This window comes from Cyprinus carpio, chromosome A3 (genome assembly GCF_018340385.1).
Source record: "Cyprinus carpio isolate SPL01 chromosome A3, ASM1834038v1, whole genome shotgun sequence".
Lineage (NCBI taxonomy): Eukaryota > Metazoa > Chordata > Actinopteri > Cypriniformes > Cyprinidae > Cyprinus > Cyprinus carpio.
In genome coordinates this window covers 22,257,109-22,281,601 of record NC_056574.1, presented here as the reverse complement: position 1 = coordinate 22,281,601, position 24,493 = coordinate 22,257,109, and the positions used below count along the sequence as shown (strand labels likewise).

General features: G+C 37.9%; 3 protein-coding genes across 4 annotated transcripts in view; 1 reads left to right on the top strand and 2 right to left on the bottom strand.

The window, feature by feature from the left end:
- Positions 1-15,672, top strand: part of LOC109062598 (TBC1 domain family member 10A-like) — an 18,591-nt gene extending 2,919 nt beyond the window's left edge. Inside the window, exons 1-10 of one of the 2 annotated variants that reach the window (XM_042723782.1) lie at positions 49-175; positions 4,811-5,679; positions 7,852-7,951; positions 8,060-8,167; positions 8,406-8,512; positions 8,887-9,001; positions 9,147-9,212; positions 9,305-9,494; positions 10,098-10,252; positions 10,340-15,672. In XM_042723782.1, the coding sequence (XP_042579716.1) occupies positions 4,832-5,679; positions 7,852-7,951; positions 8,060-8,167; positions 8,406-8,512; positions 8,887-9,001; positions 9,147-9,212; positions 9,305-9,494; positions 10,098-10,252; positions 10,340-11,197 (2,547 nt within the window). In that variant the 5' untranslated portion in view covers positions 49-175; positions 4,811-4,831 and the 3' untranslated portion in view covers positions 11,198-15,672. Of the gene's footprint in view, positions 1-48; positions 176-4,810; positions 5,680-7,851; positions 7,952-8,059; positions 8,168-8,405; positions 8,513-8,886; positions 9,002-9,146; positions 9,213-9,304; positions 9,495-10,097; positions 10,253-10,339 lie in introns of those variants that run through there. The other variant, XM_042723773.1, reaches the window with a different exon arrangement.
- On the bottom strand, positions 15,442-18,571 carry LOC109062546 (myosin regulatory light chain 2, skeletal muscle isoform). Its single transcript, XM_019079635.2, has 7 exons — positions 18,417-18,571; positions 17,651-17,746; positions 16,651-16,726; positions 16,466-16,570; positions 16,292-16,370; positions 16,156-16,204; positions 15,442-15,828 (listed from the first exon to the last, which is right to left on the bottom strand). The coding sequence occupies exons 1-7, from the start codon at positions 18,417-18,419 to the stop codon at positions 15,727-15,729; spliced, it is 510 nt and encodes a 169-aa protein (XP_018935180.1). The 5' UTR covers positions 18,420-18,571; the 3' UTR covers positions 15,442-15,726.
- Positions 18,572-20,448: 1,877 nt separating this feature from the next.
- On the bottom strand, positions 20,449-24,466 carry LOC122134305 (sesquipedalian-1-like). Its single transcript, XM_042723746.1, has 4 exons — positions 23,874-24,466; positions 23,424-23,547; positions 22,383-22,686; positions 20,449-22,307 (listed from the first exon to the last, which is right to left on the bottom strand). Exons 2-4 carry the CDS (start codon positions 23,502-23,504, stop codon positions 21,829-21,831), a joined length of 864 nt encoding a protein of 287 aa, XP_042579680.1. The 5' UTR covers positions 23,505-23,547; positions 23,874-24,466; the 3' UTR covers positions 20,449-21,828.
- Between the last annotated feature and the right edge of the window lie 27 nt (positions 24,467-24,493).

The window sequence follows — 24,493 nt, the reverse complement described above, 5'->3', positions numbered from 1 at the left end:
CACTTCCTTTTCACCTCCTGTCAGCATCTGTACTCAGACACATTTATATTTAATCATGCGGAAGTCTGGGGGTAGATCTTAGTGTAAGAGGAAATAGTGGTGCCCTGTTCCTATACATCTAAACTGGACCTGGGCTGGGCGATATGACAATATTATCGTTTATCGACGATGTCTCGTAAGTATCGCGATGTCAGTGTCAACAGTCAGGTAACAGACGATTATCTGTTAAAAATGATAAACCTAAGACAAATGATAAACCTAGTAAGTTGCAAAAAATATTTTACATAGCCCCATAGTCATCGTACAGGTCTTTTTGCATGCAAGAATGAAATAATTTAGTAGGAGGGTTGGGAATCAAAAAGCTGTTCCAATTTCGGAAATCAGATCAAATGCGTAAGGTCAGGAATCAAATTACATTTTGATTCTGCTTCTAGATTTCTGTATGTACATTTATTGTGATTTCAAAAGATTCAGCTGCAAGAAGACGAAATAGAACTCACTTCTGCACTCGCACGCTGTTTTCTGTTCTGCGTGCACGCACACACACACACACACGCGCGATGTTTTTGGTGATGAGCTGCAGTTGAGTGGACTGAGCTCTCTTTCTCGCATTCATTCGAATGGACAAATACACACAGAATTAGGCTATATCAAAATATCCCATAAATTGGTTATTTCTTAAGTGAACGTAAAGAGTTGAGAAAGAAAACAAAGGTGCACTGGATCTGTGCATTGACAGCAGCCGCTGCCGCCAGTCGTTAATGTTAATCAAAGAACAAAAGAAAAGAGAATCCCTTACTGATCTTGACTGAATCACTTTTGTAACCTCAGTTTATATTTTATTTGCCTGTTGTTCGGCAACGTGCGTCTGAGTATGTGATTATTTTGGAGATGCGTTCCAATATAATTTATCCTTATTAGGGTGTAGGCCTTTTCTATTTTGATCTGCAGTTTAATAAAAGTTAAACAGAAAAAAGGCAAAAAAGTAGCACTGCATGCATTTCTGAATATTTATTTAAGCAGACTGTATAATGATGAAAAACCACAAGCATGACCGGTATAATTAAAAGACACAAATTCCTTCAGCGCACATTTCCGTGTAATATTTATACAGTATAATTTTGTTTAATTTAGCTGAGATATAGCACTATAAATTCTTAATTAATTTGCAACAAAACTATAAAGATTTGTTGCAAACGGATGAAGACATTAGTAGGCTTCGAAGCTCGCCCTCGCACGCGTTCGGAGTTTCGGCAGCCCAACACTGAATATTATATTGTGGGAGTTTTATTTTGATTAATAAAATAAAAAATAGAAAAACAATAAAAAATGAAATTTATGCTTCTAAATAAATAAAGCAGTTATTTTTATTTCGTTAAAAACGGGCCAAAAGAGACCTCTGAACTAGTAGGCTACCAGAAAAAAAAACAAAAAAACAAAACTTAATGTTTTTGCTCAAAATTCGTTTTTAATTCCTGCATGATTTTAGTCATAGGCCTACATGATAAATATCAAATACGTTATAGATTGACTACAAGTTTAAAAACAACGCTGCAATTGTAATAATTAAGGAAATTAAACTTACCATCATGAAATGAATTAATTAAAACAGGTGATGATGCCAAAAAGAGAGAAACATCGGAAAATAGGAATATTTTATTCAAGGCATTATTATATGACATCAGCATGCATTTATCATTATTACAATCACCGCCAGAATGTCCAACTTCACCATGATGAACTTAAAAATGGGTTCTATGATTAACAGTTCTCCTCACAAAACTAAATTCATTTCAAACAGAAATTTGGTTAAAACAAGAGCAGAAATTATTAGCAACACACACACAAAAAAAGCAAAAAACAGCAATGTTTTCTGTTAGTTTAAGCACAAACTAAGAAAAGTAAAACCAAACTGTGTGCCAATAATTAAGAACAAAACTGAACATGGTGCATGTCGGCAATGTTGTCTCGGCGGGGGTGGGGCATGGTGGAGGTGGGGCTTAGGTAGACTATATTATCAGATATCTAAAGGCAATTATAGGCTAAGATATTTTTGACATATCAAATCTGTTTTACTAGTGCAGCCTTACACTGTAATCAAATCATTGTAGTTTGTCTGCATCTTCATAATTCACTATAAATGAGACTCTTTGTGAAACAGTTGATCATTGTCTTTACCGAACAATACAAAGGTCCTCTGAATGTTTCTTACTCTTGAGGATATGGTTAAATACAATGCATCATGTCACATGTTGTTACCTTTTATTTATTTTAATTCTTTAAGTATAGACAGATTGTTTATGTGGTATAACTTTTGCATAATGGCTGGTTTTCTCCTCTTCATCTTCTGCTGTATTGTATTTTATTTTATTTTATTATTATTTTTTTTTTGTTGTTGTTATTTGCTACTTTAAAGCGGCCTGTATGTTTAGAAGTACATTTATTTGAGATGGGTCATATTTTGTTAAATCTTCAGTGTTTCTTTAATTGAAAGGAAAATCTATAAAAACATAACTTTTAATGTAGTTGTCAAAGTGACTGTTTAAATGTAGACTACCAATCATTAGTTTGGGTTCAGTCAGATTTTTTTTTTTTAATGTAATATTTATTTTATATTTATTAATTCAATTAAAATGGTAAAGACTAATTTAATACTTACTCAGCAAGGTGCATTGGAAATGAAAAAGTTGCATAATAACAATGATACAAAATATTTATTTTACAGGATAAATTGCATTTATATAATAAAAAAGTTATTATTATTAATTAAATTAAATTATTAATTTTAATTGTGATATTGTTTCACAATATTGCTGTTTTTACAGTATTACTGATCACCAGCCTTGGTAAGCCTGTGGCTCAGTGGTAGAGCATTGCGTTAGCAATGCAAAAAGGTCATGGGTTCAATTCCCAGGGAACACACATACTGGTAAAAAAATGTATGCCTGAATGCACTGTAAGTCGCTTTGGATAAAAGCATCTGCTAAATGCGTAAATGTAAATGTAAAAGCATAAGAGACTTTCAAAAATAATTAAAATTTATACTGACCCAAACTTTTGAACGGTAGTGTGTATTCTGGGTTAAATACACATTGCAGCTCTCTCTGAGATCTTCAGGTTAAGCATGCTGTCATTACAGTAAATATTTAAACTCCTGCCACAGTATGTATAAGCAAACAAGAAATGTGTGGACAGGTACCCCATAAATGTCCATTGTAAGTGCATTTCTTTACAATTTAAAAAATAATATTGCTAAAATATTAAACTTTTATCTCACTTGTAATATACGTAATAAATGATAAAACAAATATAGAATCTACTGAGTTCCACTCGATCTTCACAATACCTTGCAAATCACAAATTAATTTTGTCTTTGATTTGGATGAGAGCTGCTCTCCAAACTGCGTTTCTTTTGTGGTTTTGCTTGAGACGTAGAACACAGTGGAAGACAGGTATATTAAAACTGTTGCAGATTACAACACGCTGCTCGAACTATAAATTTAGAAGCTGTGTAGAAAGAATCTCTCACGCCAGGTCCTAATATGAGTACAAAACACAGACGTGAACTTGTATCAGCTGTCACTTAAGTCACAGAACATCGACATACAAGAGAACTGTAGCTACAACCTGTCCACATAAAACCTGAGTAGCAGTTAGAACGACAAGTATTTATTCCGAAACAGAAGTCATTTATCTGTATATTTTCATTTTCATTTCATCAGTCTACAATAAATGTACAAAGATAGCCTATTCAAGGCATTGTATTTCCTCATCATATTTCCTCAAACATTTTAGATATATTAAAAGTGTATAAATTATTTAATTCAGAAATGTCATGTTTCTGTTGTTTTTTTATTTGTTAATTCATTATTTACATTAATAGGCTTATGTGTTTGAAAACATGCAGTTAGTCACCGGTGTCAGTTGCAAGTATGATAAAAATAGTCTTTGAAAAGACAATAAATGGTCTTAAATTCTTTAGACACCACACAATAAACGACTTTAAACACCGACTGAAAACACTGACTGAGACCAAATTACGTTCATAATCGGCCTGACTGTAGTGTGTTCCCAGCTTTACAGAGTGAACCGAGTCAGTGCTTTGAGCTGAAAAGACTTACTGATACTTGCAGGCTTATGAACGGTTTCTCTTCCGTGACAGTGTGAGTTTTTAGTCCTTTTTAATTAATTATGCTGCTGTTTTTGTTTTTTTATACATACAACTCCAAATTATAGGCTGACTGAATGGGTGAACACACACAAATTCACATGCCTGAGAAAGCTGACACAGCTGTCAATCAAACACATCAAGAATTATGCAAAACCACATTTTATTTATTTTTAATATTTAAGATGTTAGAATAATTTTGTAATAAATATTTAACAAATATTATATTTGTATAATCATAGTATAATCATAGGCCTATTCATCATAGTGGGTGGGCCTGTGGCCGTCAGGGCGGTCCACTGGCTTCACCCCTGAGTCAGAGTCCTCAGAGATTGTTTTAGGCAACACCTTTTAGTTTAATGCCTTTTAGGCGTGTTAAGTTATTATGTTCGGGTGAATCAAGTGAGAAAACTGTTTCTTTGGAGAGCTATGATGTGAGACATGTTTATGGAATTTCACAGTGGATTTATTTCTTTTCCTGCAATCCGTGAGAGTATTTGTGACATCTAAACACCTGCGTCATTGCAAACCATTCACTAAATGGGTTCATGCTTTTTAATGATATCACAGTGTGTTTGTTTTTATTCTTCTCTTCGAAGGAGTAATTGCTGATTATATCATTCTTGTTTCTCTTTTGATCAGTTGTATCAGTGAGGAGCAGCTATGGCTGAAATCACCGCCCTCACTCCCTCCCCTCCCAGTATGACTGACCCTTCAGTCCCTGCTCCCTCCAGCCCACAGCCTCTCCCCTCAGAAACTCCCATCCCAAAATCATCTCTCTATGGGGACCGAGCCGTGATGGGAAACCCAACATTACAGGCAAGTGGAAAAATCTCCTCTTCTTGGGAGAGCACACCGGGCAAAAACAGTGGTGCTCTCTCTTCAACAGCAGCAGAGAGCGCTGCTGGTCCTCCTGAAGAGGTACTAGCTGCTCCAGATGGAGAGAGAAATGGGAAAAATGATTTAATCGACCAAACGGAGCGACACACTGAAGCACAGGAGCAACAGATGCCATCATCACCTGAACTTAATCCCGGTCCTAATCTCTATCCCGACGTTCAAGTCAGCCAGACTTCCAGTCCTGTTCCCCCCGTGGACTTTCCTCCTGAGTTTACACCTCCTCTTCCCGTTTCCAATCCAGCCCCCTCTTCACAAGACTCCAGGCAAACAGAAGCACAAACAGTCCCCCAGCCTGAGTCCGCCCAGAACCCCGAACCCAACACTGCCCAGATGACCCCTGAGCCCCCCCGCACACCCTCCAAGACTGAGCCCCCAGCCGTACTGGTGCAGGAGTCCACTGGGTCAGTGGTTCTGCCCTATGCTTACTCACGACCAGCCCCGGACACGCTCAGCTACCTGGAGTCAGCCAGCCTAATGTCGGGCACGCTGGAGTCTCTGTCGGGGCTCGGCGATGACTGCAGCTCTCTGGGATCAGACTCGGAGATCAACGGTCCAGTGAGGCGTACTGATAAATATGGCTTCCTGGGAGGAGCACAGTATAGTGAGAGCAGGTGGGTGTGTGTAAACCAAATGACACAAAACCACATTCTCACATGCTATTTTTATGATTTCCTTATTAGCACTTAGAGCAAAGAGACAGCACTCTAGTTTATAAGAGCATTTGACATTTGAGTATTTTCTACTGTAAATGTATATTTTACTTGAAATTAATGGAGTTAATGTTACTCAAATCAACATGAAACACTTCATAAACCATTTTTATTTCATAATCTGATGTGTTTTCAAGTGATTCAGGATATTCATCTGATTATAGCAATGCTGTTTTACAGTATTTGACCTTTAAGTTTCCTAAAGACCAGACTAGTTTTGTGATCTATCCTTGTCTTCCAACTTTCATTTCTAGTTTAAACTTGAGTAGCAAGAATAGTTTTAACGCCCGTTCACACCAAGAACAGTAACTTTATCAACGACAGTAAAGATAACTATATTAGCATCCACATTAATGCATAACAACATTCTGTTTATTATAAGTGTATGCTGCGGTAATGTCCTGCTACTATAAATGCTCATGCTCTTTAACATCAGCTGGATTCTGATTGCTCAATGTTTTTTAATGCTTATCAGATGGAAAAAGTTAGTTCTGAAAGTGCTCTAACCAATATGTCGTTATCATTTTAGTTGGTGAGACTGACTTCCCTATCTCATGAAATTAGGCTATTATTAGATTATTTATACTTTATAGTCACAGTTCTTCCTTTGTTGTGAACTGACCTTAAGAGTTCGTAAATTTGATTCATTTTTATGAATCGGTTCAAACTGTCAGTTACAAAGAATCAAATTAAAACTATGATTCTTTTTCACGATTCATCATCACTACAAATATTCTAAGAAATCCAGTTTTCCATTTTTTTAGATATTAAAAATAATATTTATTGAATGCATTACTAAAATAAAGTAGGTAACTATTGATATTTATTGTGTATTGTCATTTTATATAAATAAAGTGTAATTTATGTATGTATATATATATATATATATATATATATATATATATATATATATATATATATATATATATATATATGTATATATGTATATATATGTATATATATATATATATATATATATATATATATATATATATATATTTATATTTAAAATTGAAAGTGATATATTTTGTAATTTTTCATTATTCACATTCTTGTGCATGGCTCTAGTTCAGTACTTGGTTTGATGAATCAGAGTAAGCATTTATAATAGATGTGAGTGGTAGGGTAATTGGCAGCACCTGATGTGAAGGGTGCTGCTGGGATATTAATAATTCATGTCTACAACCGAGAGCATTTTTTCCTGTGTCCATCTCTCTTGCTCGCTCTCTGTGTCCTGTATGTGTTTGTTGTGAGTGACTCAGATCGTGCTGAGAGGGCTCGTCTGAGTCAGAGTGCACTGACTGTCTCACTTTTTGTCTCTCTCTTCCCCTGACTGTCTCCGCTTTATCTCTAGTACTGACTAATTCTGCTAAAATAGGCACTAACACTGTCGTTTACATTGGAACGTTTCCTTTTTTTTATTCCTGTTCAGCATTAACTTATTAACCACCACATGCTTCTCCAGCTATTTAAAATTGGTCGATGTGGGTTAGTCTTAAATTAGAGTTTTTTCAATTTAGTTTTCCGCTATTTTTGTTTGTAAGTTTGTAAGACAGTTTAAAACTGTCTGTGCATCACGACCAGCACGTAATAATGACACTGGCTTACTATCGTTTTTTTTTTTTTTTTTTTTTTTTACAATGATAGACTAGAATGACGGTGTCTGTCATTATAAAACATTATTATTTTTACAATTCTGTTTGGTGGCGCAGAAATTGCATACTTCACCTTTAAGTAGGACTCAAATCCGATCCTCTGGATTTTCTATCGCTGGTTTCAGTCATTTCTAGTCTGGTATCACTACTGTGCAGTGTTATATTTGTTCATTTGGTAAACACAAATTCTGTACAAAGCTACAAAACTCTTTGTCATTATTAATTCACCAATAACAGAAGATTTCAGGGGTTTCTGATTAGTTTTACAGGTGTCTGTTCTCTTAGATTCAGTATAAACCTTCTCAGGATTTGAGCCATTTGTCAGAAGCTCATCATTATCTCAGGGCATGAGTGGGTGCTTACAGGTTTATTTGTTGTGTGTGGTTTATGTGTTTGTGAATCCCTCTCTGTGTTGAAGTGAGGCGGAGATCGCTGTGGCCGTGGCGAGGCAGAGAGAGATGAAATGGTTGGACATGTTCAGAAACTGGGACAAATGGATATCTCGACGCTTTCAAAAGGTCTGTTTCTCACTTAAAGGGTCATGGAAGGCATTACTGACTAGGAATAGAAAATGCTGTGCCTATGAAGGTTTATACATGCCGAGTTATGTTTTCTTTCTGATGCAGGTGAAAATGCGCTGCAGGAAAGGAATCCCCTGCTCGCTCAGATCTAAAGCCTGGCAGCTGCTCTCCAACAGCCAGGAGCTCCTCGACTCCAATCCTGGAAAGTTTGAGGTACGATCAAGGTTTGATACATCTTCAGTGAAAACAGTCATGGTGCTTAATCAGCTTCTCCCAAGTACATATGCTGTTGCACCTTGTTACACTGTCAAGAAGAATAGCTCTGTCTCACCTTTTAAATGTTCTTGTACTTACTTAGCATGTCATGTAAATGACAGTTGATCTGCTCAACACACTCTTCTTTTCTTATTTTACACTTTCTTATATTGTTTTCACTTTTCTTGTCTCTCAGGAGTTAGAGCAAGAGCAGGGAGATCCGAAGTGGTTGGACATCATAGAGAAGGACTTGCACAGGCAGTTCCCATTCCACGAGATGTTTGCTGCTCGGGGAGGACATGGGTAAATGCAGATGAGGGTTTTATCAAGGGAAAGGGTGATCTAAGACTTTTATTTAGAACATTGCACAATCTGAGAAACTGAAGGAAGGGATTTTTCCCCCCTTTGTTTTTAGTCTATTAGTCTGTATTCACTGCATAGTGTGCATACTGATACCTGATAGCCTCAGCTTTATACTTCCCCAAACTTTTACTCCACCTCTGCTTCTCATTTTTTCTTTTATATATTGGGGGATATATCTATGCCTAATATCTAAGCAAATTATATCTTGCCCAATTCAAACAGTACACTAATTAATAGTAATAATAATAGTATTTTTTATGTATACATACCACAGAAATAAATAAATAAATGTGTGTGTGTGTGTGTGTTTTCAGGCAGCAGGACCTGTACCGTATACTGAAGGCCTACACAGTCTATCGGCCAGATGAGGGCTACTGTCAGGCTCAGGCTCCAGTGGCAGCAGTGCTGCTCATGCACATGCCTGCTGAGGTAAGACAGTCTCGAACAAAGCTGTCTGTGTTGCTCTGCTAGGTTGTTTTTCTTTAAAAAGAACAACAGGGTGAAGAAAATATGACTTACAGAAATATCACAGGTTATAAAACTGTCTCCCATCTTCACTGTCATTTTCTTCTAGCAAGCCTTCTGGTGTCTTGTGCAAATCTGTGAGAAATACTTGCCTGGCTACTACAGTGCTGGGTTGGTGAGTACTGCAACTCAAAGCGACTCTTTTCTGGATCAGAGAAGAGAGTGTATTTTTTGAACTCCTCTTTCTTCTCTTCCCCTGTCCCTCAGGAAGCTATTCAGCTGGACGGAGAGATTTTTTTCTCTCTTTTGAGGAGAGTTTGTCCCATGGCTTACCGTCACCTGAAGAAATTTAAGATCGACCCCATCTTGTACATGACAGAGTGGTTTATGTGCATTTTCTCCCGTACACTGCCTTGGTCTTGTGTCCTGCATGTCTGGGACATGTTCTTCTGTGAAGGTCAGTCATACACATCAGAGAATAAAAGCACCTGTGATAAGTGATGCTTTTACTGCATGGAGTTAAAAATTAGGTTTGTGCAAATTATTTATCTATGTTTAAATTGAACATGACTTCAAATTTGAAATAATATAATATAATATAATATAATGGTAATGTTTTTTTTTAAGGTTTTGAAAGAGATCTTTTATGCGTACTAAGGCTGCATTTATTTGAGCTAAAATATTGTGAAATATTATTACAATTTAAAACAACCATTTATTTTTGTCTTGTTTATTCCTGTAAATTAACTTATTATAAGTAATTTATTCCTGTGATGACAGCTGAATTTTCAGCAGCAATTACTCCTGTCTTCGGTGTCCCATGATCTTTCTTTCATTCTAATATGCGGATTTGATGCTCAAGAAACACCTCTTTTTATAAATATATTTTTGTGGAAACCGTGATGCATTTTTTTCAGGATTCTATGAAAAGAAATAGAAAATGAAATAAAGTTCAGAACAACATTTATTTGCAATAGAGATCTTTTGTGACATTATATATGAACTTTTAAACTCTGACACATATTTGCATGTAAAAAAAATGTTGTGTGTTGTTTGTCAGGAGTGAAGATTGTGTTCAGGGTGGGTCTGGTGCTACTCAAGCAGATGTTGGGGTCTGTGGATAAGCTCCGTGAGCTGCAGGGCATGTACGAGACCATGGAGCGACTGAGGAACATCCCACCTGAATGTATCAGGGAGGACGTTCTGGTGCAAGAGGTGCGCGCTCTTATGAGAGAACACGTTATAGAGAAGTAGCACTAGAATATGCAGTATCCTACCTCATACTCTCTACTCTGTTTTCAGGTGGTCTCTCTGTCTGTGACGGAGGCCCTCATTGAGAGGGAGTGCAGTGTTCAGGTCCGCAAGTGGCGGGTATCTCGTGGAGTGTTGACTCACCAACCGAGTCGCCGTTTGCATGGAACACGGGCCATCTTTGAGCAGAAACACCGGGCTGCTGCAATCAGTTCTGGTGGCAGCATGTCATTCCTGGGCAGTCACATCCCTCCCCCTGGACCCTTACGTGCGTCATCAAGCCTCCTGTCACTTGCTGGTCTTAGAAAGTCCAAGACGCCATTCCTCTTGCAAAACAAGAAGGGCTCCACTTCTGGTAGCTTGAGCCAGGATATCGTCCCACTGCAGCCCCTTGGGGGCGGCACCAGTGCAGTGGCCTCAAAACCTCCTGTGCCATCTGCCTCTAACACTGGAGCCGGTGGGCGGCCACCAGTGCCGCATGGGCCCAGTCCGCTAGCTACAACATCATCTACTACCACGCCACCGGCTCCAACTGCACACGCGTCCAGTGCACATATGCTCCAGCCGTCACCTAAAGTCGTCTCTGAACACATCACCCCCACAATCCCATCGCCCACCGCAAACAACGCCCCATTACCACCTTGCCCAGAAACCGCAAAACCGGCAGTGGAGGAAGATGGGAAAAAGAAAAAGAAAACCAAGGAGGACAAGAAGCGAGAGAAAGAGGAGGAGAGGCAAAAATCACGGGAGAAGAAAGAGAAGGAGAAAACCGAGAAAGAAAGGATGAAGAAGGAGAAGGAGAAAGCCGAGAAAGAGAAGAAAAAGGAGAAGGGGGGTAAGAAAAAAGACAAAGGGGGAGGAGCAGAGACTGAAGAGAACGGAGCTGCAGCAGCAAAAGATTTGGACTAATTCCTGCCCCGTCGTTCACTCAGCAAGAGGAAAGGCATGAGAATGGTGGAAAAAAGAGGACAAGGAATCAAAACAGCTGAAGACTGGTGTAAAGAGTGAGTGAAGGGGGAATGTCCATTTCATCTCAAGTACTGTTTTCACAAGGATAACTGGATCACGGCATCTGCCCCGCGTCTCTTATCATCTCGTCTGCACTGTGCTTTCACCCAATGCCGAAACAGGAAGCATTTATTACTTAGCCTTTTTTTTTTTTTGCTTTTTGGAAGATGGATATCTGATGGATGAGATCAGCTATATAATTAGTAGTCAATTCTGTTGTACTGAGTGCCATGGTGTACATAGACCTCTAGCGCCATCTGTGCCAGTCCAGCCCCACAATCCCCCTCTGTCCATCACCCAAAAGCTGCCTCAACCAGAATACCTGAATAAAACTGTTCTGTGGCGAGAAAAGCATGGCGGTGATAATAACTTATCCCTGAGTGTTCTGGAGGACCTATTTATTCATTGTACTGTTGATTGTTAGTGTGTGTGTTTGTTTGTTCCTGTATGTCTGTGCCTTGGCAGTGTAGTGAAGGTCTCGTCTTTCTTCTCTCTTTTCAGTCTCTCAAAGGAGCTCGTTCTTACAGTCGCACTCTTGTAAGATGAATTAATAAGTGTTAGGGGGAGTGGAGGAGCTAAGATGAACCAGGGGGGGATAGGTACGTTTTCCTTTAAAACAGTGGAAAGAGCAACTTTTAACTATCCATTTATAAAAAATTGAATATCCAAGTTACCATAATTACTAAAAGGAAATTAAAACTGTTCATGATTAGTGAAGTCTATCTCTACTCAGAGACACTCAGTCCATCATTACATCAGCCTCACCAAAAATTTCCTTTTGACGCCGAAGAGCTTATTTGATGTTTTTCTATCTTCTCTTTCAAATAAATTGCATCACATAAACTGCAGTAAGCGTTAAATTCTGCCAGGCGTGTCAGTCACTCCAGTTATCTGTGTGGTTTGATGTTAATTATCTTGATGTTAATATGGATGTAGAGTTCAGACTAGGATTTTAATAAATTTATGCACTGAGACCTGTTGATTTTCACCACTAACCTTGATCGGTTCGTTAATGTAGGGCACTTGCTAATCCAGCTCACATAACTCCTTGAGTCTGCGCCTTGGATGGGAAGGGTTTGGTGCAGCACTGTAGCATTAACCTTTGACCTTTGAAGCTCTTGGCTTCAGGCTGTAATATTTTGACTATTAATTGAATTGGATGAAAACATATACTATCTATTACAGCTACTATTAGTCTTGTTTTGAGTTAGATTTTTTATTTTTCTATGCAAGTATGCAGAGGTCTGGTAGACTGGAATAGCAGTGAGCTTGGTTTTAGGAGAGCGATGCATTTAATCACAGGATTTCTTTTTCATTTATTTTTAAGCGCTGAAAATTATTTTTGCACATTTTTCTCCCAACATCCTGGAGAACAGAAACAAGCAGTTATTTATTTTAGACATGTTATAATCACTAGCTTGTCTAATATTACTGCAGTATTCGTGTTATGGGAGATGGTGATTTCATACTGATTATTATTTCATTCTGAACTTTTATTATTATTATGTCCCATTGAAGGGGGAAGTGATCCCAAAGAGTTGGGAGAGAAAAGGAAAATGTGTGCTAGGCATTTTTGTGTTAATTAAACATGTAAAATACAATCCTTAACCAAAGCTTCACTCAAACAGTGTTACTCTTGATGTGAAGTGAACTCCAACGTAATCCACTGACCCCTCAGTATTTAGAATTATTGTGATACATTCACCAGGTGACTGGACCATACTTACTAAACTCCTACTTATATATAGTATTTTCTGTCAAGACAGAAGAGACCTGACGTGGTTTCTAGGTTGCAATATAGTAGCCAGAAACTCTGTCAATGTTTTAATGGTGTCTCCTGTGTTTACTGGACTTGTTCAGTCTCAACTGCAGGGGGTCAAACCACCGCCTCACCTGTCAGTGGTGCCCTTACGGACCTCAGTGGTCGTTGCTTCCTCTAAAGGCACCACTGTTCAAATGGAAAGCAAGCAAATTATGTCTATGCAAATGTTATGTTCCTATCTCTCTGCACAATGTAGATGTTGACATTTATGTTGTGGCCAGCAGGGGGCTCAGACTACCTTCACTGTTGACAGCAGCACTGGAAATGTTGAAGGAAAGGTGGAGTGGATGTTTTATTATCCTGAAGAATTGCTCTAAGTTCCAAGCACTAGCATAAACCTGGTTTTGTGCCTGTCAGGCCACCTTCACTAACACCATCTTGTCTGTATTGCCAACCAAGGGTACGACAGGTGGACTTGAAATGGTTTGGATGCTGTGCTCACCAATAATTAATGCAAGGCCATCCAGTGTTGGTTTACTAACACTCTTGAGACAGCTGGGACTGGGTCTAAAGTAGTTTGATTTGTGTTATGGATTTATGCATTGGTGAATATGACCCAATGTGTGTTGTAGGATTGTTGTACAAATAATTTTAAATCATTTTACTTTTCATTTTAATGTATTTAGGTTAGTTCTCTCATCCTGTCTTTTGTATGTCTCATGCTTGTTTTTGTGTTTACATGAAACCATTTACAGTTGAGAATGAAATAAATTCATAGATGAAGACAGTTGTTCTAAAACTGCAGAGGAGGAAGTTCACAGTGTATTTAATAATTACAGTTGTGAAGAATAATAAATCGTAATATATTAAAATCTCCCTCGAGAGTGTGTTTCTTTCTGTTAATGTAATGAGTTATGTTAAGTGGCATGGAACTATTGTGATACAGCGAATTAGTCACCTTACGAAGAAATTGTGAGGTTTCGTGATTCATGCGTCATGTGCTTGGATACACATCCAAAGGGTTTTTTTCCCCCTCAGGTAACTAAAGGGTGTTGGGTGCTGTTTAATCGAAAACCTTATGTATGTATTTATTTATTTTTTATGAGAAATTCCTTATGAATGTTAACCTTATGTGGAAATGTGCCTAAAGCCTTTTTTTTTTGCTAGTATGACACTGACTCCAAGCGCATGCACAGAGACTACAAGGTATGGCACAATTTGTTTCGGCCAAATGAGGGTAACGTTAAGCGATAAACAAGACAAGGTGGTTTTATTTTGCTTTGTTTTCTGATTGATTGTGCATTACAACCCTTAACCAATAAATAAATATGCTTGAGAACTGTAATAAAATAAATTAGTTATATTAAAGACCTTTAATATCTACATCAACTTGTAGTTTGGGCTCTTAGTTTTTAATTTAAAAAGGTTTAAATCTAATTGTACTGGTTTAAGTGTTATATCAGAAATTAACAGTTTTAAACAAAAGCTTTTCTGTTGAAATTTGAACATTTTTCTCTATTAATAATTAGAAAACGAGCTATTGATGCTGAAAATATTAAAAACCTCTTGGAACGATGTGAAGGTGATAGTGACGGAGGAGCGTAGCTGTGCTATTATTGCAGTTTGTAGTACTGTCATTGTCCAGCAGACAGCGTTATCATGCTCTCAGTATGTTCTCATACTGCTGGTCACCCTTGTGATTTACTGCATCATAGACCTGCAGTCTTATGTAATCTTCCATAACTTATATTACCGTCTCTGTGCTCTGTAATCAATTACAGATGATACAGTTTTATCCCGCCTATCACACATAGCCAGCAGACACAGCATTACAAAAAGATGTTTTATTCACAGTTTGTGTCTTTTTATTGGTTACAGAAGAGTTTCTGACAGAGCAAAGCAGGCCCAGATGCAGAAAGCAAAAGGGTAGATTACAAAAAAAAAAAAACATGGACAGAGAAATAGCAAAGAGGAGGGGAGAGAGGGAGTGAAGAGGATATGTTTTCTTTCCTCTGCAGTCCCGATTCTCTTCTCTTCCATGGACGGTCTGTCTCTCTCACTCTCTCCGTGATGAGTTTGGCCTCACTTTTAGAAGGCCAAGCTCTCTTGGTACAAAACCCTCATTTTGTCTTTCTTTTTAGTCAACTGTCAAGCGAAAGAAACAAAAATGATGACTGGTTTCTCTATTATAGAGTAAGATCACTTCATCTTGCCTCTTTTTCCCTCAGAATGAGCACTCTTCCACATTTATCTAGAGAGAGATTTCAGCCAAAAGCTATAGATGTCTTCAACCCTCAAGACAGCAGTAGAAGATGCTGCAGCGTTCATGCATGAGAGGTGGTCGTGGGTAATGAGTGAGAAACAGAGAGAAAGAGAGAGTATGTGAGAGATACAGTAATGATGTTCATTTTATTGAAAACAATCCCATATCCCCACTTGACAGACACCGTGGTCATGAGCCTCTCCGCCCTCCCAATTCAGCCTCAGCGAGACAAGTCTTTGGAGAGATGGAGAGAGTAAGTGCTTGAGAGTAACAAAGATGATGGAAAGGAAGAAAGGGAGGAAGGAACACAAAGTAAGAAAAGGAGGACAGAGAACAGACTGGGAGAGTTAAGCAGTGAGGGATGCACATTCATCTCTTCATTTTCTGTCTTGTCACCACGACCATTTACTCCTCCTTCTCCTCTCCGTGTGTGATGACGTAGCAGATGTTCTTGTAGTCAACATTGCCAGCAACATCTGGGGGGAAGGCGGCCCACAGATTCTTCATCTAATGGATGTAGAACAAAGATTTAGATTAAATAAATATTAAACAATCCTCATTTTAGAGACTTAATCTAATCCAGAAAAAAATTGATTAAAGTTGCAGTGAAATGGAAATAGTGACAGATCTTTTATGCATTGTGACATACATCCAAGGGAAATGGATAATTGATGAAGAGATAATTGTAGGCCGGGATTTGATTTTATTGGACTAAATGACAGGAAAAGTCCAGTGTACATAACCAGATGGAAGATTAATAACATGCATTTAGAAAATAGATGAATTGCCATTTCATGCTGATTTAAAACTATGAAGAGCAACATGTAATCTCACCTCCTCTGCAGAGAACCTATCGCACTGAGTGGTCAGAAGCTCCTCAAGGCTGGAAAGAGAGATAACAAAAAGCAGTCAGACATGGAAAAAAAAAATTTGCACAGGGAAATAAAAACTGAGTTAAATATAGGCTTACAACTGCTTCTTGATGAAGCCGGTGCCCTCTGGGTCCAGCACCTTGAAGGCAGACACAATGACGTCTTCGGGGTCAGCACCTTTCAGAGACACAGAGAGCGAGTTACACTGACTGAATACAACAATGATTGGAAAATTGAAAGGAGACCAGACAGAAAAAGGGACTTTTGCATACCCTTCAGCTTCTCTCCGAACATGGTGAGGAAAACGGTGAAGTTGATTGGGCCGCTAGCTTCCTTGATCATGGCCTCCAGCTCCTCATTCTTCACGTTCAGCTGGCCTACAGAGAGACAAGGGTGGTCAGCACACATTCATGGATATATTTACAAAGGACACGAGTGACACAAGACATAAACTCACCCATTGAGGCCAACACGTCCCTAAGATCGTCTTTGCTGATGATACCGTCTCTGTTCTGGTCAATGATTGTGAAAGCCTATGAGTGCAGGACAGAAAAAAAAAATGACAAGCACATTGTTACAGGTGTTTCTGGTGATGGAAAATGAGCCTGCTCACAGTTGTAAACCAATGACTAAAGAGTCTATTTAACAAAAAATCTTCCCCTTGTAGCTTTTTTCTCTTCCCTGACAGTAGTAGTAAAATCTCTTATCAGTCACATGAAACTCAAGAAGGGGCTTGAATAGCAGCAGCTGCGAACTCCCACCTGGCCCCCACAGAGACCCTCGCTGATCCTTCTTCCATCTGGGAGACGTGTTAAGTCAATCCCAACTGTAATGTCAGACATTCTTGAAGAGGCACTTGAGAAGGCTGTATCATTTATTAATAAACCATTCAAAAGACACTTCACATCCTTACATAGCTCACTCGCACACTAGCCTGACGCTAATTCGTCACCTCACCCATTTACCACATACTTTTTTACTTAGTGTCTGAGATAATGATATTAATTTAGAGTAATCACAATGTTTAAGAACCGAAAGTATGGTCAACAGCTAAATCTGATTTTTTTTTTTTTTTCTGGTCTTTTGTGCATTATTTGTCATTTCAAGGTCCACTCAGAAATCTAATATGCATTTAATGCTCCTTTCCTGCAACTACCCTTAAACATAATCCTCATGAACTATGCTTTATTTCCATTTTCTTTTCACTTTTATCTTTTTCATCATATATTTCACATGATCTCTTTCTGTTCTTCTGGCATGCACTATATATATATATATATATATATATATATATATATATATATATATATATATATATATATATATATATATATATATATATATATATTTTATTTTTACATTTTGAGAAACTTTCTCCTTTTATTTATTATTTTTATTATTATTTTATTATTTATTATCCTGTAATGAAAGTGTAAGTACAGATGAACATTATTTACCTCTTTGTACTCCTGAATCTGGCTCTGCTCAAACATGGAGAAGACATTGGAGGAGCCCTCTCCTCCTCCTGCCCTCCTCTTGGCCTTCTTGGGTGCCTAGAAAAAAAAACATTTTTAACATTCAGTACAGCTTAACAGTGCATATTTCCTCTGTGTTGTTAACAATAATACATGACGACATAATTTGAAAAACAGAAAATCAGACATTCACATTGCAGTGAGACACAAGACTCTCATTCATAAGACATTTTAACATATTTATTGTTAATAAAACCCTGTTCAGCCACATTCTAATGAAACACATTTTTACATGTGATATATATCCAAATAATGACCTTTGCATGGGTCACCCTTCAATGATTAACAAAACTGTATTCATTAGCTTTATGTTATCATATTATGCTTTCTGGTGAAACTTGCAATATTCTATATTTTCTTAATTTTACATCTTACATAAAATAAAAAATAAAAATCCCATATTTCATGGGAAGAGAAAGCAAAACCACTCAGTTTAATGGTTTATAACTGCTGGTCCTGGTTCCAACAGCACAGGTTCAGAAAGAACAGCTTCAGAAAAAATGCCCAGTTTATCAAATCCTGTTAAAGTTATAAAGTCCACAGTTCAATTATCCAAGAATCAGACGCTGATTCAAAATGCAAGCACTCTTCCATTCAACACTGCTGAGACTGAGGCATTATGTCCTTGGCTCCTATGTGTCCACCTAGATGGTGTGGCCAGGTAACATCTAAGGTTCATGTTACTCACCATGCTGAGACGGTATGTGTGAAGTCTAAGAAGCTCAAGAAGTGAAGACTGAAGCCGCGTATTGACTTGTTCCTGGGCGGCTTATATACTGCCGAAGGCCCTTTGCTAATTATAGATCCAACCTTAAGTGTGGCTTGGGAAAAAGACCGAGGGAAGAAATAGAGACAGGGAAAACTATGAAAGGGGAGAGAGATGAGGTAGGGGTAAAGTGATGAAGGAGCACAGGGTGGGATGCACTATCATCTTACAGTGCTCAGAAATAGCTTTTGGAGTCTTGGTATTGGATGAATCTGATACTGATGGCAGCAGTCTGTGTGTCTCACGTAGACTAATAAGGACATGGAGACGTAAGGGACTGTTTGAACTTCACACAATCACATAACTCAACAATTTGAACTCGACTCCCACCACTATTTAGATTAGTGGCGGATCAATATTTGGTTTTCAATGTTACATCTGAATCCTGTGGTTGGGATGGGGGAGGTTGCATTAATAGATACTGATTGATGTAAATCCTGAGATTTTTTGAGCCAATGATTATCTTGATCATATATGTGTACACGCCCCCATCTGATATATAAGAGATTGTTGTGGTGTCTTAACCCTTGCTATCTTGTCACCTCTTTCCAAATCAGCCCTAATCAAAAAATAGGTTTTAATGCCTTTCCTAGTATAGTGGTACCATAAAATTTGTGTTCAAGTCCCCCCACCCACCTCACCCACCACATGGCCATGCCCAAATTCAGCACTCTCTCTCCCTGGAGCTCTTTGACCTCGCTCGGACACTCTGCAGTCACAGTGAGATGCAGTTTGTGATGGCACAAGGGAAGCTGCCCTGTGTATCCGCACGTATTTATCATCTTTTCTTTCAGTTTGAGATGATCAACAGTGCAGCCCATTGAGGGTTTGGTATGGGACACACATGAAGGGAAATCTGAGGCTTAATACAGGTTCTTTTGGAAAGGCGGGGGCAATGGACAGCTGACAGTGACCAAAATAGCAAAACAAACTTGCCTGCTCCTTGCGCTCTCCTTTTCTTCTCCATTTAATCCATCAGTCACTTCCTTGTCCACTTCTAGCACTCCTGGAGTTTGTTTTGCATTCTTTTCCTCATTTAGACTCATTTGATACCTTGTGAGTCTGTCCTTTACATGTTTTGTTCCTCTGTCTAAGATCTTGCCTGGATCTTTCAACGTTCAATTTAAGCAATCTTTTTTTCTGTAGAAATTGATAAGCTTAAGGTAATAACAAACTTGAAAAAGAAATGCATACATATACTTTAAGCAATTTATTTTCTTGTATTTCCATGCATTGATAACTCTTGCGGTCATTGAAAAAGCAGCTGAACGATTAGACTGGTTCTCAAATTAGATATGGTATAGCCTATGCTATATTAATACACCCCTCATATAACTATATATGGTGGAACAGCATTCAAAGAGTGTATGAGAGATCAACAGAGAGGGGAAGGAAAGCCCGGCTCAGAGGAAGTGCAGGCCTTGATATGAGATATTTCATGTCAGAATGATTTTCTTAAACAAGTTCATTGTGGACCCTTTTCAAGTATGTCTGACTGATGACAGACCAGGTTGTGTATACATCTGTGATTTAGTATCTTCATAGTGTAGGCCACTGTGTCAGTCATCTTTGTTTTGTTTATGGACTGTCAAAAGTGTACATGTCTATACGTACAGGACTTTACGTGTAACGTGATCTACTCTGACATGTATCTTCAAAGCTGTTTATCACGGAAGAGATGACTGGAATCCGGATGAGGTGAAAAAGGCCACATCGTCGCTGTAGGGGTTTGACATACCTGAGGTCTGCAGTGTGCAGAGGTTATGGTTGAAATGAGGAGCTTCATGTTGCATCCAACACTTAAGGCGATTGTAGTTTTTTGTTGTCAGAGCTTTGATGTATGTCGCAAAATCTACATAAAACTTCATAACGTGGTTTTATGAATCATTATACAACCCAAAATATCTCGTGATGAAGAGATGAATTTGTCCACATTAAAAATAAATAAATAACATTAAGATCTTAACATTTATTAGGACTTTTATTCTAATTTGATTGATACAATAAAACAAAAGTTCACAATAAAAGTTGAGTAAAGTAAAATAAATTGTATACTAACATCAAACAACAAAAACAGTTCTTACTGATGCTGTGCAATACGCACTGCTGAAATACACTCAAAATGTAACTTATTAAATTTTAACATATTAAATTAAACCTATTTTTTTACAGAGTTGATTATAATGTACATTAGAGGATAAATACTAGATAAAATAATCAAAATTTATTTCTTAACAAATTATCATCAGAATGCATCAAATCAAATGTATGAACACAAAACTGATATATATTAAATGCAATATATCTATTATATTAAGACCTAGTTATAGAATGGTTATAGAAGCTGAGAATATATAAAAAATGTATACAATAAAACACATTCACCATTACTGATATCATCCATATATAATTACTCATATGACATTATGTAATAAAATATTAGTTTTAAAGCAACTAGTGATCCTGTGAATGAAGCATGGCTGAATAAAGGTAGTAATACTGTTGGGTGAAATGCAGTGCCCTCTGCTGACCTACAGTATAGAGCTGCATTTCTGAAACGCTAAATGCATACAAACTTTACAGTTTATTTTTATGTTTACTGATATGTCTGCAATATAAAACTGTTGCTTTTTAAATAATGTCTTAAATGTTCCAAATGTGTTGAGTGAACTAGAAACTAAAAGAAAAAAGGCACATCTACATTCTCAAAGAATTGAGATGTTGTGAAAGAGGAAGAATTGAAAGGGAGTGTATTTAAGTTTGTTTATGAAGCCTCCTGAACTGTGTGAATTAAGTTCTGTAAGGCAGAACTAAACAGTCACTTGTGTTGCCCTCTTCACGAGATCACATTTGTGATTAGGCTCCCTCAGTACATATTTGAAAAGATCTAACAATAAAAACAATAAATTAAATATTAATTATTATCGAGCATTCACAGCTCTACAACTAATATGTAATCTCTAATTAAACTTCAATTGAACGTATATGAAATACTTTTGATCCAATAAGAAATTTTGCTATTGTAAATGTCTGCACATAGTTAGGTTAAATGATGGGGGTAAAGCTACTGCTGGTTTGGGTCTGTTTTATGACAACTTAACCGAGAAGGAACTAGGCTGAGAGACCACAGAGAGGAAATGAGAAATGCACAAGATTGGTGTCAATGCTAATCTGCATACCTTCATAAAATTACAAAGACAGCAGGATTCTACTACTGCAGTATTACATTTACTGCATCCTTAATACATTCATCAGTCTACTGTTTAAGAACAAGATTTACTATTAAGACAACAACATGAACAAATGCATATATGTGATAGGTTCAGATACTACTCTAGCCAAGGTCAATGAGGTCTTCCTCAACGTATCCCACTTCCTCACGCTTCTTCTTCAGCCAGTCAGCTCTTAGTTGCTTAATCTCATTTCCATAGTACTCATGCAGTTTACTAAACTCTTCCAAATGATCAAAGTTCACAACGGGCCACTCCCCATAAGATGGTGCCGGACCATTTAAGGGTGTGACATGGGCATTTCTCTTGGGCCAGAGCTTTGGAGATCGCTTATTGGTAGTCTTGAATTGAATAGGAGGGGCATAAAGACTGTAGCTGATGGGTCTGTTCGGCATAGACGGAGGTGGTACAGAACTGGTGCTGTAGCTCCGCCCCTCTCTGGGCTCTATGGAAGTCCCATGTAGGAAATAGGGTTGTCCTGTGTTCCAGGAAGCCATGATCTTATTGGGTGTAGAAGTCACTGCAGAGGTCTGGATGGATTCACAAAGGCCTTTGTCTCTTCTAGCTTCTGTTTTGTTAAGAGCTTGAAAAAATACAATCAGACGTGTTAACTGTGTTCAAGCCAGTAGACAAAGAAAACACATTTACATAAACGCACCTTCGTAGCGTCTCTCCAGGTCTCTGACAATCATGGAAAGGTAGATGTGACTAGCGCAGAACAGCGCACTGATCCAGCTCTCCTGGCTGAGATGGTCATCAGCGGCTAGTCTATACGTGCGGAGGCCTGGTCCAGTGAACACCAGAGAGAAACAGAACTGACCATCTGTCTCACACGCCTGCACCAGGCAGCCCTCCAGAACAATCACACCCAACAGGTTACGATCGCCTGGACGCTCCTGATAAAACAGCAGATTCCCCTTCAGCACAAACCAGCGGCGCAGGTAAGTGGTGTTCCTCTCTCTCTGCAGAAAAGGAATGCGGTAATAGTTCAAACACAGGTAGGATAAGGAAGTCATTGCAATTACGACTCATTTAAAGAGGGAGAAAATTATTCTAGAATATACAGGACAGAGAAACATTTTTTTGTAATGCACAGAAGACTGATATATTCTGAACCCGAATTAAAGTCACTAATGAAGAAATAGCCCTTTTAATAAGCGTCTATCAAATAAGTGCAACCCCCCTGTTTTAAATTTGTGGTAAAATTTACAGAAAGGACGGTGGTTTATTTTTAGTTTGTTCTGAAATATAGGTAATTGAACAGATTATTATTAGAGATCATTTAAAATAACCATTTAACTACCGAATCGTATAGTCCTGCTTGGCACTATTATCTTTACTTTTACCATTTTTTTGAAATTGTACAATAACCTAAAAATGTACCTTTTCCTATTTGAATTGAGCAGGTAAACTGAAACAAAAAAAGAAAATATAAATCTGTTTGTGTTTGCGTGAAGGGATCTATACAAGGATCCTTAAGTTAAAGTCTGTAATGCACCATGAAGAAGATAAGATGTCTCTGGTATAATGTACTTCACTTTCCTAAGCACTTGCATCGTAAACAAATCTGACAGTCATCGTAAACAAATCGGACACTCACGACACTCTCTAAACTGGTTAGAATGATTCAGCTTTTCCAAACTAGCATTCTAGATTAATTTAATATTATTTGGGTAAATTGACAAATCCAGGTACCTACCTTTTTGTAGAGGTATCCCTCTTTATCGACAGGTGAAGTGCAGGACAGGTAGTGGGTTAGAATCTTTTCATGGATCTTCATTACAACGCCACCTGGCGTGCAGCCGTGTCCTGGCGCGAGCGAGCTTTACATGAACAGAAATTTAAACCCATGGATAAATCAAATTAGCCATCGTCATTCCCTTTTTTTTTTTTTTTTTTTTTTTATAAAAATAAAAAATTAAAATAGAAACGCGTACAGGTAGTTCTCAGTAAGTATGAAATCATACGTGAATAACTTGTTTATCCGGTTCACGCGCTATCTGTCAGTGTGCTAGTCAGCCACAAATATATTCCCACATAAATATCGTGTCCTTCTTGAAGCAGCAATTTGCGCTTTGTAAAAGAATAAACAAACGTGGCAAAGACTTGTGACCGGAACAGTGACAGACCGACAGGTGCAACAACTTACTTCTGTCAATGTCTTTCCGCTGATTTATCGTGGATTACATACAACCTCAGTGGCAAACATCACTTCAGGCCAAGTTCCTCAATCCCGGCAAATCTCATAAAGAACAGAATGATATAAGGAGTTTCGTGTTACCAGCGCGCGCCTCTCTCAAGTGCTGAAATATAAATAACGCGACCCACTTCCTGGAAACAAAAGCCGATGCCCTATTCTCTTTAGACTTCATGATGAAACAGCAGCGACATGTGCGCTTTCACAGCCCCGAATAATGACAAAAAATGAGGGAAGAATACACTTAGAAATATATAAAACAGATACTCTGCATATTACTGATTCGTGTTTCTAATTCAGGCTCTCGTCAAATATTTTCAAGAAACTATATCAGAACAGTGCGTTTGCTTAGTGGTGGTTTTTGCACAGTTCCTGCTGTTCTGCTTCTCAAATGCACCTTTTCGTATTTAGTGTTCATAGAGATGCATTATATTAGCAATAAAGAGTTGTTTCTCTATCCAAGGAGTGAGATGTTGAAGCATACAAGCCAGTGTTAACTGTAACATAAATAATAACAACAGAACAATAATTTGGAAGCGTAAAACAGGAGGTTTTTGTAAAATTTCCAAGCA

Excerpts from the sequence above, each read along its gene's own strand:
- LOC122134305 (XM_042723746.1), bottom strand. The coding sequence starts at position 23,504 with ATGAAGATCCATGAAAAGATTCTAACCCACTACCTGTCCTGCACTTCA. Across the intron at positions 22,687-23,423 it reads AGGGATACCTCTACAAAAAG|AGAGAGAGGAACACCACTTA; the intron begins GTAGGTACCTGG and ends CCTTTTCTGCAG. Across the intron at positions 22,308-22,382 it reads CCTGGAGAGACGCTACGAAG|CTCTTAACAAAACAGAAGCT; the intron begins GTGCGTTTATGT and ends TATTTTTTCAAG.
- LOC109062546 (XM_019079635.2), bottom strand. Across the intron at positions 16,727-17,650 it reads AGATTCAGGAGTACAAAGAG|GCTTTCACAATCATTGACCA; the intron begins GTAAATAATGTT and ends CTGCACTCATAG. Across the intron at positions 16,205-16,291 it reads GGCTTCATCAAGAAGCAGTT|CCTTGAGGAGCTTCTGACCA; the intron begins GTAAGCCTATAT and ends CTCTCTTTCCAG.